At 52.2% G+C, this 12,063-nt stretch overlaps 1 protein-coding gene across 1 annotated transcript; it reads left to right on the top strand.

The window, feature by feature from the left end:
- Positions 1–904: 904 nt before the first annotated feature.
- On the top strand, positions 905–11,623 carry SLC35E4 (solute carrier family 35 member E4). Its single transcript, XM_038763575.1, has 2 exons — positions 905–1,573; positions 10,254–11,623. The coding sequence occupies exons 1-2, from the start codon at positions 940–942 to the stop codon at positions 10,682–10,684; spliced, it is 1,065 nt and encodes a 354-aa protein (XP_038619503.1). The 5' UTR covers positions 905–939; the 3' UTR covers positions 10,685–11,623.
- Positions 11,624–12,063: the final 440 nt, after the last annotated feature.

The raw sequence follows: 12,063 nt of genomic DNA on the forward strand, positions 1-12,063 counted from the left end.
AGCCCCACCAACCAGGCCCTACCAACAGGGCCCCGGGCAGCCCAGCCCACCAGGAGCCGGACAGCCCCACTGACCGGGCCCAGGACAGTCCCACCAACCAGGCTCCACCGAGCGGGCCCAGGACAGCCTCTCCAACCAGGAGCCGGACAGCCCCACTGACCGGGCCCAGGAGAGCCCCACCAACCAGGCCCTACCAACTGGACCCCGGGCAGCCCAGCCCACCAGGCCCCCGACAGCCCCACCACTTGGGCCCAGGACAGCCCAGGTCACCAGGCCCCCAACAGCCCCACCAACCAGGCCGCGGGCACCCCAGCCCAGCCCTCTAGGAGCCAGACAGCCACACCGACCAGGCCCAGGACAACCCACCAGGCCCCAGACAGCCCCACGAACCAGGCTCCGGACATCCCAACCCACCAGGAGCTGGACTCCACCAGCCCGCCAGGAGTCGGGCAGCCCCACAGACCAGGCCCCGGGCACCCCAACCCACCAGGAGCCGGACTTCCCCACCGACCAGGCCCCGGGCACCCCAACCCACCAGGAGCCGGACTTCCCTACTGACCAGGCCCCGGGCACCCCAACCCACCAGGAGCCGGACATCCCCACCGACCAGGCCCAGGACAGCCCACCAGGAGCCGGAGAGAGATCCCACCGACCAGGCCCAGGACAGCCCACCAGGAGCCGGAGATCCCACCGACCAGGCCCAGGACAGCCCACCAGGAGCCGGAGATCCCACCGACCAGGCCCAGGACAGCCCACCAGGAGCCGGAGATCCCACCGCCCAGGCCCAGGACAGCCCACCAGGAGCCAGAGAGCCCCACAGACCAGGCCCCGACCAACCCGACAGCCCACCGGGAGCCAGAGAGCCCCCCAGACCAGGCCCCGACCAACCCAGCCCACCAGGCACTGCGCTCGCCCCTACCCCCCACCCCTCAACCCCCAATGTGCTTCTGTCCCCGGAGGAGCCATGACGGCGGCATGACCTCGGAGGATGGAGCCTCTCCCCCGGGCCTCCTGCAGCCCTGGAAGCTGGTCTTCGGGCCGAGGGCTGGGCCGCGGCCGGGCCGCCCGCCTCCCAACGGCCTCTACATCGTGGCCACCGTGGCGGTGTGGCTGGCCACCGGGACCAGCATGTCCAGCCTCAACAAGTGGATCTTTACCGTTCACGGCTTCCGCTACCCATTGGTGTTGTCCGCCCTGCACATGCTGACGGCCGTGCTGGTGGGCTACCCTCTGGCCCGGCTCCGAGCCCACGGGCCCCTCCGGGCCCAAGCCAAGAGGAGGATCTTCCTCCTCAGCCTGACCTTCTGCGCCACCATGGCCTGCGGAAACCTGGGCCTGAGCTACGTGCAGCTGGACTTTGCCCAGATGGTCTACACCACCACCCCGCTCTTCACCCTGGCCCTGTCCAAGGTGCTGTTGGGGAGACGCCACCACCCCTTGCAGTACGCGGCCATGGGGCCCATTTGCTTGGGGGCCGCCTTCAGCATCGTCGGCGAGCTTCACTTCCACCAAGCTGGCTGCTGCTTCCTTTTCGCCGCCACTTTCCTCCGGGGACTCAAATCCGTGCAGCAGAGTGAGTATCCCCGGGCCCCGGTGGAGTCACGGAAAAAAAAAAAAGAAAATTGTGGTATTGGTCAATAATAACGGTATTCGTGAAGCGCTTACTAGGTGCCAGGCACTGTACTAAGCACTGGGGTGGGCACAAGCAAATAATAATAGTGTGTGCTAAGTGCTTCGATATTTGCCAAGCACTGTTCCAAGCCCTGGGGTAGATACAAGGTAATCGGGTTGTCCCACGTGGGGCTCACAGTCTTAATTCCCATTTTACAGATGAGGCATCGGAGGCACAGAGAAGTTAAGTGACTTGCCTAAGGTCACACAGCAGACAAGCGGCAGAGCTGGGGTTGGAACCCAAGTCCTCTGACTCCCAAACCCGTGCTCTTTCCACTACTCCATGCTGCTGCTTTATGTACCGGGCACTGTACTAAGCGCTGGGGGGAAGACAAGCAAATCGGTTTGGATGCCATCCCTGCCCCGTGAGGGGCTCACAGTCTCAACCCCCATTTTACGGATGAGGGAACTGAGGCCCGCAGAAGTAAAGTGACTTGCCCAAGGTCACCCAGCAGACGAGCGGTGGAGACATGATTGGAACCCATGACTTTCGGACTCCCGGGCCTGTGCCAGCTGGGGAGTGGATGATGTCCCAGTTTCTTAGAAAGTTTTCCATTGGCCATTGGAGGCCAAAATGCTAGAATGATTGTGGGTACCAATTGGTTATTATTCTGTTGGGTAGGAACCGTCTCTATATGTTGCCAACTTGTACTTCCCACGCCTAGTACAGTGCCCTGAACAAAGTAAGCGCTCAGTAAATACGATTGAATGAATGAAATAAGAAGAATAATACCAATTATTATTATTATGTCCACTGTTAGGCACTTTCTGTGTGCCAAGCACTGTTCTAAGGCCTGGGGTAGATACAAGTTAATCAGGTTGGACTTGAGTCCCACATGGGATTCACAGACTAAGAGGAAGAGAGGCATTATGGCCTAGTGGATAGAGCACGGGCCTGAGAGTCTGAAAGGCCTGGGTTCTAATCCCAACGCTGCCACTTGTCTGCTGTGTGACCTTGGATAAGTCGCTTCACTTCTCTGTGTCTCAGCGCCCTCATAATAATAATAATAATAATGGCATTTGTTAAGCGCTTACTATGTGCCAAGCACTGTTCTAAGCACTAGGGGGGATACAAGGTGCTCAGGTTGTCCCACATGGGGCTTACAGCCTTCATCCCCATTTTACAGATGAGGAAACTGAGGCACAGAGAAATTAAGTGACTTGCCCAAAGTCACACAGCTGACAAGCGGCAGAGCCGGAATTCGAATCCATGACCTCTGACTCCAAAGCCCGGGCTCTTTCCACGGAGCCATGCTGCTTCTCCACTGTAAAGCCACTGTAAAGTCACACACTTCTCCACTGCTTCTCCCCTCCACTTCTCCCTCATCCGTAAAAGGGTGATTAAGTCTGTGAGCCCCTTGTGGGACGTGGACTGTGTCCAATCCGATTAGCTTGTCTCTTCCCCACTGCTTAGTACAGTGTCTGGTACATAGTAAGCACTTAACAAATGCCATTAAAAACGTAGGAGAGAGTAGGATTTAATCCCCATTTTACAGATGAGGAAATGGAGGCACAGAGCATTCATTCAGTCAGTTGTATTTATGGAGCGTTTAGTGTGCAGAGCACTGTACTAAGCACTTAAGAGTACAGTGCAACAATAAACAGACACATTCCCTGCCCACAATGAGCTTAATAATAATAATAATAATGTTGGTATTTGTTTAAGCGCTTACTATGTGCCAAGCACTGTTCTAAGCACTGGGGTAGATACAAGGTAATCAGGTTGTCCCACGTAGGGCTCACAGTCTTCATCCCCATTTTACAGATGAGCGAACTGAGGCACAGAGAAGTGAAGTGACTTGCCCAAGGTCACACAGCTGGCAAGTGGCGAAGCTGGGATTAGCACCCATTACCTCTGACTCCCAAGCCCAGGCTCTTTCCGCTAAGCCACGCTGCTTCTCAGTTTACGGTCCAGAGGACAAGCTGACAGTCTAGAGGGCAGTTGAATGACCCGCCCAAGGTCAGACAGCACACACGTGGCGGAGCTAGAATTAGAACTCAAGTCTTTGACTCCAATACCTGTGCTCTTTCCAGTAGGCCACACTGCTTCTCCAAGAGTTGATGGTCTGCAGAGTTCAAAAGTCAAACAGAGAGCTCTAGGGCTCTTAGGAGACCAAGAAGTCTCATATTTCTAATGGTCCTGGAATGATGATTTTTCTCCATGAAGGCTGGGATGAAGCACTCTTCCTTCCTTTCCCCGGACCTCTTTGCTTGTACCCACCCCCAACGCTTAGTACAGTGCCTGACACATAGTAAGCACTTAAGAGATACCACACAGAGTTGATGACTCTCAGTCTAGGGCCGTTTCCAGGTTTGAGTTCCCAAAGTCTAACGGGTTGCTGGGCCACACTGTCAGATGTGCGATATATTTGTAATCTATAATTTAAAGATATGTACAGAAGTGCCGTGGGGCGGAGGGTGGGGTGAATACCAAATCGCCATAGGTCACAGATCAGTCAATCAATCAATTGTATTTATAATAATAATAATAATGATAATGATGGCATTTATTAAGCACTTACTATGTGCAAAGCACTGTTCTAAGTGTTGGAGAGGTTACAAGGTGATCTGGTTGTCCCACGGGGGGCTCACAGTCTTAATCCCCATTTTCCAGATGAGGGAACTGAGGCCCAGAGCAGTGAAGTGACTTGCCCAAAGTCACACAGCTGACAAGTGGTGGAGCCGGGATTTGAACCCACAACCTCTGACTCCAAAGCCCGGGCTCTTTCCACTGACCCACGCTGCTTCTCTGAGCAGATCTTCTCTGATCTTTCATTTATTGAGCGCTTACTGTGTGCAGAGCACTGTACTAAGCGCTTGGGAAGTACAAGTTGGCAACGTATAGAGACGGTCCCTACCCAACAGTGGGCTCACAGTCTAGAATGGGGAGACAGAGAACAAAACCAAACATATTAACAAAATAAAAGAAATAGATATGTACAAGTAAAATAAATAAATAGAGTAATAAATACGTATGTATTATATCCAAGGACAGATCCAAGGACAGAGGCTCCGATATGTCCCTCCAACTCGGGAATATCTAAACTCTCACGAAAGCAGCGCGGGAAGGGGCTCGTCGATTCCTTTTCGTTTCTCGCGAGGACAGGGTGACGGTCGCCTCACCGGAGACAGGTAGTGGATTCCCAGGTAGATTTGTGGCAAGAAGGAATGCGGAGAGGGAGGGAATTTCACCAGCTCCCTGGGGCTCCCACCTTGGCGCAGAGACGACGGGAGCGCTTCAGTCTTCGGTTGTAAGGAAAGAGAGAGCCAAGGTCAGTCCCAGCAGAAGGGTGGTTTGTGCCCTGTGCTGCCCTGTGAGGCTCTGGCTCCACTTCCCTGCCTTTCCCCAGGGGAAGCGGGAGCTGGATCATTTGAGTCATGACTCATTTCAACGAGACGGGACTCAGCCAGCCGGGGAGAGAGGACTGCTCAATCAATCAATCAATCAATCGTATTTATTGAGCGCTTACTATGTGCAGAGCACTGTACTAAGCGCTTAATCTTAAGTGCTCATCTTTGCTGGTCCACATGGGTAAACTAGAGTAGTCATTAAGGCTCATCGAGGCCCCAAGCTAGTACCCCCAAGCAGAGTGCCCCTTGACTCTCTGCCCCCTTTTCTCTTCTCCCAGTTCCTTCTGCGTGCCCTGATTTGCTCCCTTTATTCATTCATTCAATTGTATTTATTGAGCGCTTACTGTGTGCAGAGCACTGTACTAAGCGCTTGGGAAGTCCAAGTTGGCAACATATAGAGACGGTCCCTACCCAATAGTGAGCTCACAGTCTAGAAAGGGGAGACAGAGAACAAAACAAAATGTATTAACAAAATAAAATAAATAGAATATGTGCAAGTAAAATAGAGTAATAAATACATAAAATACATCATTATGCTGTATTCCCCCAAGCGCTTAGTAGGGAAGCCACATGGCTTAGTGGCAAGAGCATGGGCTTAGGAGTCAGAGGTCATGGGTTCGAATCCCGACTCCGCCGCTTATCGGCTGTGTGACTTTAGGCGAGTCACTTCACTTCCCTGGGCCTCAGTTCCCTCATCTGTAAAATGGGGGTGAAGACTGTGAGCCCCCCGTGGGACAATCTGATTACCTTGTATCTCCCCCAGCGCTTAGAACAGTGCTTTGCACATGGTAAGCGCTTAACACATACCAATATTAATCAATCAATTGTATTTATTGAGCGCTTACTGTGTGCAGAGCACTGCACTAAGCGCTTGGGAAGTCCAAGTTGGCAACCTATAGAGACATCCCCCATCCCAGCCCACAGAACTTATGTCCATAGCTGTAATTAATTTATATTAATATCTATCTCCCCCGCTAGACTGTAAGCTCGTTGTGCGCAGGGAATGTGTCTGTTATATTGTTATTATATTTTCCCAAGTGCTTAGTACAGTGCTCTGCACACAATAAGTGCTTAACAAATGTGATTGACTGACCGACTGACCTTTTGGAACAAACATTCCCACTGTGCCCGGGCTGGCCTCGCTTTCCGACGGTCACGTCAGCGTGGTGTTCAGGCTCCTCCAACGTTCGACTGGAATCACATTACAAGGTCTTTCTACCGTGCTCCCCGATTCCCTTGCGGTCACCCCCGTGGCCCCTTGACTTCCTAAACTAAAAGTCGTTTAGAGAGGATGGGTTGATTTCAGCCTGGGAAGGGCAGGGAGGATGAGGATGGCAGACGTCTCCCATCTGCCTCAGGAAACACTTGGCTGCCGGGTGATGTATACCGTGATTGAAGGGGAAGGAGAGGAGATCGGTCTAGTCAGCCGACTTTTTCCATCCACCCTCCTCCCTGTTCACCAAAGCACGTGAACCCAAGCAACAAGAAACGAAATTCCTTCCCCTTGAGCATCTGCTGTGAGCAACTGCCTTCACTGTTCCATTTCCCACAGCACTTATGTGCATATCTTTAAATGATATATTATAAATTATTTATTTCTGTTAGCGGCTAGCTCTAGACTATAAGTTCACTGTGGACAGGGAGTATGTCTGCTAAAGCTGTTGTACTCTCCCAAGCATGCAATAAGGACTGGTTAAATGCCAGTGATTGGTTCCTTTCTGCCCACTGTCCCTGTCCTGAGGCTTTTCAAAGCTGGGTTTCTATTTTGGCTGTCAGGACACTTGAGAGCTCTAGGATTAGGGTCCCCGATGGGTAGCCGCCCAAGGAGTCGAGAATTTAACACTCCGAGGCTGGGGATCAGCTTTCCTCCCGTGGCTCGTGGGGTTATTTTGGTTTCTAGCTGAGGTAGAAAGTCAATCTAGGCTCCATTCTAGGTGCCTGAGAGGGCTCTCCTTGACTCTTCCTGAACCCCCAGGTGGATCATTCATTCATTCATTCATTCAGTCAGTCAGTCAGTCAGTCGTATTTATTGAGTGCTTACTGTGTGCAAAGCACTATACCAAGCACTTAGAGGACAGATTGCAACCCGAGTGCCTGAATCTCTGAAACCTAAAAAGGAAGAACAGGACGGATGGCACTGTCTTCCTGCTTCCTGGTCTGGCTGTTTATGTCCCAGGGCTATTTGGGTGGCTTGGCCTAAACCTCCGGCCCGACTGAGCTGTGGGATGTTCCCATCCAGACTGACCTGGGCTTGTGAAGGGGAAGTCAGACAGGTGCCCTCAGAGCCAGCTGGCAGGGACTACTGCCCTGAAGCCCACAGTGTGCCTGGTGAACCAGAAAAACTGACCGACCGGAATGATTCCAGGTGTACAAAGTAGCCTGGCGCATTCAGAGTAGGCCGCGGTGGGGTGGGGGCATTCCCATGCCCTACCCTTACATCAGGGCGGGGACAGGAAACCTCAGTCCCCACCCGTAAAGTGGGGATTCATTACCTGTTCTCCCTCTTTCTTTGGGCTGTGAGCCCCAAGTGGGACAGGGACTGTGTCCAACCCAGTTATGTTGTATCTACCCAAATACCGCTTAACAAATACCACCACTATTGTTATTATTCTTATTATTATTAGTTCATGTAGTGTCTGGGAAGTGGCCTCATGTTGCTGACATTTCACTGTCTTCCTCCAGGCTTTCAAGTTAAGACCTCTGAGGCATAAATGAGCTGGGTGGGCCTGGCTCAGAGCGTTCTCTGACCTGGTTCGGAGGGCTCTATGGGCCTGGCTCAGAGGGCTCTACTAGTAGCTCTTTCTGCTCCACATCACACTGCAGGCAAGTGGCAGAGCTGGGATTAGAACCCAGGTCCTCTGACTCTCAGGACCATGCTCTTTCCCTTAGGCCATGCTGCTTCTCGATATTAGCATCCCTGATCCCAGGTGACAAGAGAAGCCGCCCACGAGAAAGTGTGGCCTCTTGGAAAGAGGGAGTCCGAGGGCCTGGGTTCTAGTCCCAGCTCTGCCACTTGTCTATTTGGTGACACATTTCACTTCTCTGTGCCTCGGTTACCTCATCTGTAAGATGGAGATTAAGACCGTGAGCCCCATGTGGGACATGGACTGTGTCCAAACTGAATAGCTTGTATCTACCCCAGCGGTTAGTACAGTATCTGACACATAGTAAGTGCTTAACACCATTAAAAAAAAAAAAACTTAAGGCAAGGGTGAGCGGGCAAGTTGTGATTAAGTTCCAGTCCCCTCTATCCTTGGTTTTCTGCCTTCTTCCTCCACCGTGCATGCCACCCTAAGAGACCGTAGTGTGTGCAGGAGGCCTGTCAATTTCAGATCTTTTCCAAGTCCTCCTCTCACGGACATTAATCTTCTGACACCCATACCCCCAGGCCTTCCAGAACTTTTTATGGGAGGGGAAAAGAGTCCCGGAATGCCGAGAGAGGGGATGAGAGGGTAAATGTCAGGTGAGTCAAGAGAGGAAAGGTGGCCTGATTGTAGGGGATTGGGACTGTGCATGAGAAGACACCTGGGGTTTGGGGGCATACTCCCTGGGAAGGTGCCTGCAGTATTACCAATCTGATGGACTATTATAGCTGACTGCCCAGGGTGTGGGAAAGCACAGGAGGAAACTCCACCCTGAAGCCTTGATTTCTGGCCTGTGTGAAAGAAAAACTTCCCAGACTGTGCGTTGTGTTTGAGCGGGTCTGTTAGAGACAAGTTTATTACTATGGAGCGCTTCTTCTAGCTCTAGTAAGGAGTGACGGTCTACGGACAGAGATTCCTCTGTCAGACAAGGCCAGCTTGGTTCTGAATAAACCACAGCTAATTTAATCAAAGTACAATACAGGATAAATTCGTTAGGATGGGCAGCAACACCCCTTGGGGTGAGGTTTTCATGACTTGTTAATAATAATAATAATAATGGTGTTTATTAAGCGCTTTCTATGTGCAAAGCATTGTTCTAAGCGCTGGGGAGGTTACAAGATGATCAGCTTGTCCCACGTGGGGCTCACAGTCTTAATCCCCATTTTACAGGTAAGGTAACTGCGGCCCAGAGAAGTGAAGTGACTTGCCCAAAGTCACACAGCTGACAAGTGGCGGAGCTGGGATTTGAACCCATGACCTCTGACTCCAAAGCCCGGGCTCTTTCCACTGAGCCACACTGCTGTTAGATAGATCACAGACCTGGGAGTCTGAGGACCTGGGTTCTAATCCCAGCTCTGCCACTTGTCTGCCGTGTGACCTTGGGCAAGTCACTTCACTTCTCTGCGCCTCAGTTTCCTCATCTGTAAACTGTCCACGTGAGACAGAGACTGTGTCCAACCCAATTTGCTTGTATCCGGCCCAACACTTAGTACAGTGCCTGGCACGTAGTAAGCACTTAATAAATGCTACAATTATTATCGTTTCCTTCTTCTCAAGGAGATTAGACCCCCTTGAACGGCAGACCAGGGGTCCTGATTAGATCCGGGGGTAACTTCATCTTGTTCTCAGCTACTCCTTTCAGAAGACCAGAGAACAAAAGGAGGATGTTTTGTGAAGTTGATTGCCGTGGAAACCAGGGGTGATCAAGAAGCAGCGTGGCTCAGTGGAAAGAGCATGGGCTTTGGAGTCAGGGGTCATAGGTTCAAACCCTGGCTCGGCTCCTCCACTTGTCAGCTGTGTGACTTTGGGCAAGTCACAACTTCTCTGTGCCTCATCACCTCATCAGTAAAATGGGGATTAAGACTGTGAGCCCCCCATGGGACAAACTGATCACCTTGTAACCTCCTCAGCGCTTAGAACAGTGCTTTGCACATAGTAAGCGCTTAATACCTCCTTCCCTTCCCCACAGCACCTGTATATATGTTTGTACATATTTATTACTCTATTTATTTTACTTGTACATATCTATTCTATTTATTTTATTTTGTTAGTATGTTTGGTTTTGTTCTCTGTCTCCCCCTTTTAGACAGTGAGCCCACTGTTGGGTAGGGACTGTCTCTATATGTTGCCAATCTGTACTTCCCAAGCGCTTAGTACAGTGCTCTGCACATAGTAAGCGCTCAATAAATACGATTGATGATGATGATGAATAAATGCCATTATATAAGCAGGTCTAGAGCAGAAAAAGCTTGGAGAGGAGGGTGGGGGCAAATGCGGGACCTTGACCTTTATGCTTCCACGCCTGGAGCCTGCACCGGACCCCTGCTTCTCCTGACCGTCTCCGACTGCCTCTGTTCCGCTTCCCAGGTGTCCTCCTGCAGGAAGAGAAACTCGATTCCGTCACGCTGCTCTACCTGACGTCCGTTCCCAGCTTCTGCGTCCTCCTGGCCGCGGCCCTGGTGCTGGAGGCCGGGGCCTGGGCCACCCCTCTCCCCAACCACCAGCAGCTCTGGCTCTTCATCCTCCTCAGCTGCCTGGTCTCGGTGTTCTATAACCTGGCCAGCTTCTCCCTCCTGGCTCTCACCTCCGCCCTCACCATCCACGTCCTGGGCAACTTCAACGTGGTGGGCAACTTGGTCCTGTCCTGGCTGCTGTTCGGCAGCCACCTGAGTGCCCTCAGCTACGTGGGTATCCTCCTCACCCTGTCGGGGATGTTCATCTACCACAACTGTGAGGTCCTGGCCGGCTTCTGGGAGGCCAGGTGGGGACCCCGGCTGGACAGGGACAAGGCCATGTGAGCCTGCCTCGGGGGCTGCCATTCCCCCCGGAAAACCCCTGAGGATGTTTACAGAGGTAACGCACCGAGCGACCCTCTCTTGTCTTGGACAAGTGTGTGCGTGTGTGCATCGGATGTGCCCCAATGTGTAGCTTCTCCTCTCGGTGTGGGTGGTACGAGTGGGTGCGTGTGTATATGTGTAGGGCACGTACGTGCGTACTCGTGTGTGAATGAACGTGAAGCCGTGTGTATTTGAGGAGGCACTCCTGTGTGTCATCACTGTGAGTGCCCGTTGGCACACATGAAACGGTTCCTCTGTGTTTGTACGGGAACGAATGAACGAATACCATCCGTGCTCTGCTCTTGACGGAGCACGTCCGTCCTCCTGCTGGGTTTCTCCGATCCCGCCACAGCCCCCTCTCCGGGACCGTCCCCCTTAGTAGGGCTCTGAAACTTCTGCTTGCCAAGCCGGAATCGGAAGGGCTGCCTGCCGGGGTGAGCCGGGAGGTCCGTGGTATTAATGGGATCCAATAAGCTGGTGAGAGGCCGGGACTGTTGCTCGTTGGAATAGCATTGCCCACCGGGATCCATTGCCCAGCGGAATAAGCCTAGCCCCCCAATCCAACCGGGACATGGAGAGGGCAGGGTGGAGAAGATGGCGCTGCCCTGGCTTGGGAATCGCAGTTCCTACTCTGTATGGCCAGACCCCTCACCGACTTGCCGAGTGACACTGGACGAATGATGTCCCTCCTCTGGGCTTCAGTTTTCCCATCTGTAAAAGGGGAAGAATCGTACTGTCCCCCTCTCCGCCTCACAGGGATGTTGTGAGGACTCGCAGGGATGTTGTGAGGATTAGATCGTGTTCGCAAGGAATCGTCGGCCCCTCCGGTGACAGGGGCGGTGTAAATACCAATGTATTGTTATTATTATTGCCAATAATAATAATTCTCATCATCACATTCACTGTGGCTCCAAACGGTCTGAGATTTTTTTTTAAAGCAAAACATGTTTCCTTTCGTCTGCGACGCTTCTTTTGGTCCTATTAACAAGAAGAATTTATTGGGAATATACTCCATGCAGAGCATTTTATAAGGGCTTGGGATAAGGCAGTACAATAATAATAATAATAATTTTGGTATTTGTTAAGTGCTTACTATGTGCAAAGCACTGTCCTAAGCACTGGGGGGGGGGGATACGAGGTGATCAGGTTGTCCCATGTGGGGCTCACAATCCTAATCCCCATTTTACAGATGAGGTAACTGAGGCCCAGAGAAGTGAAGTGACTTGCCCAAAGTCACACAGCTGACAAGCGGCGGAGCTGGGATTTGAACCCATGACCTCTGACTCCCAAGCCCGTGCACTTTCCACTGAGCCATGCTGCTTCTAATAATAATAATGATG

The sequence above is a fragment of the Tachyglossus aculeatus genome, chromosome 21, assembly GCF_015852505.1.
Source record: "Tachyglossus aculeatus isolate mTacAcu1 chromosome 21, mTacAcu1.pri, whole genome shotgun sequence".
In the NCBI taxonomy this organism is placed as follows: Eukaryota; Metazoa; Chordata; class Mammalia; order Monotremata; family Tachyglossidae; genus Tachyglossus; species Tachyglossus aculeatus.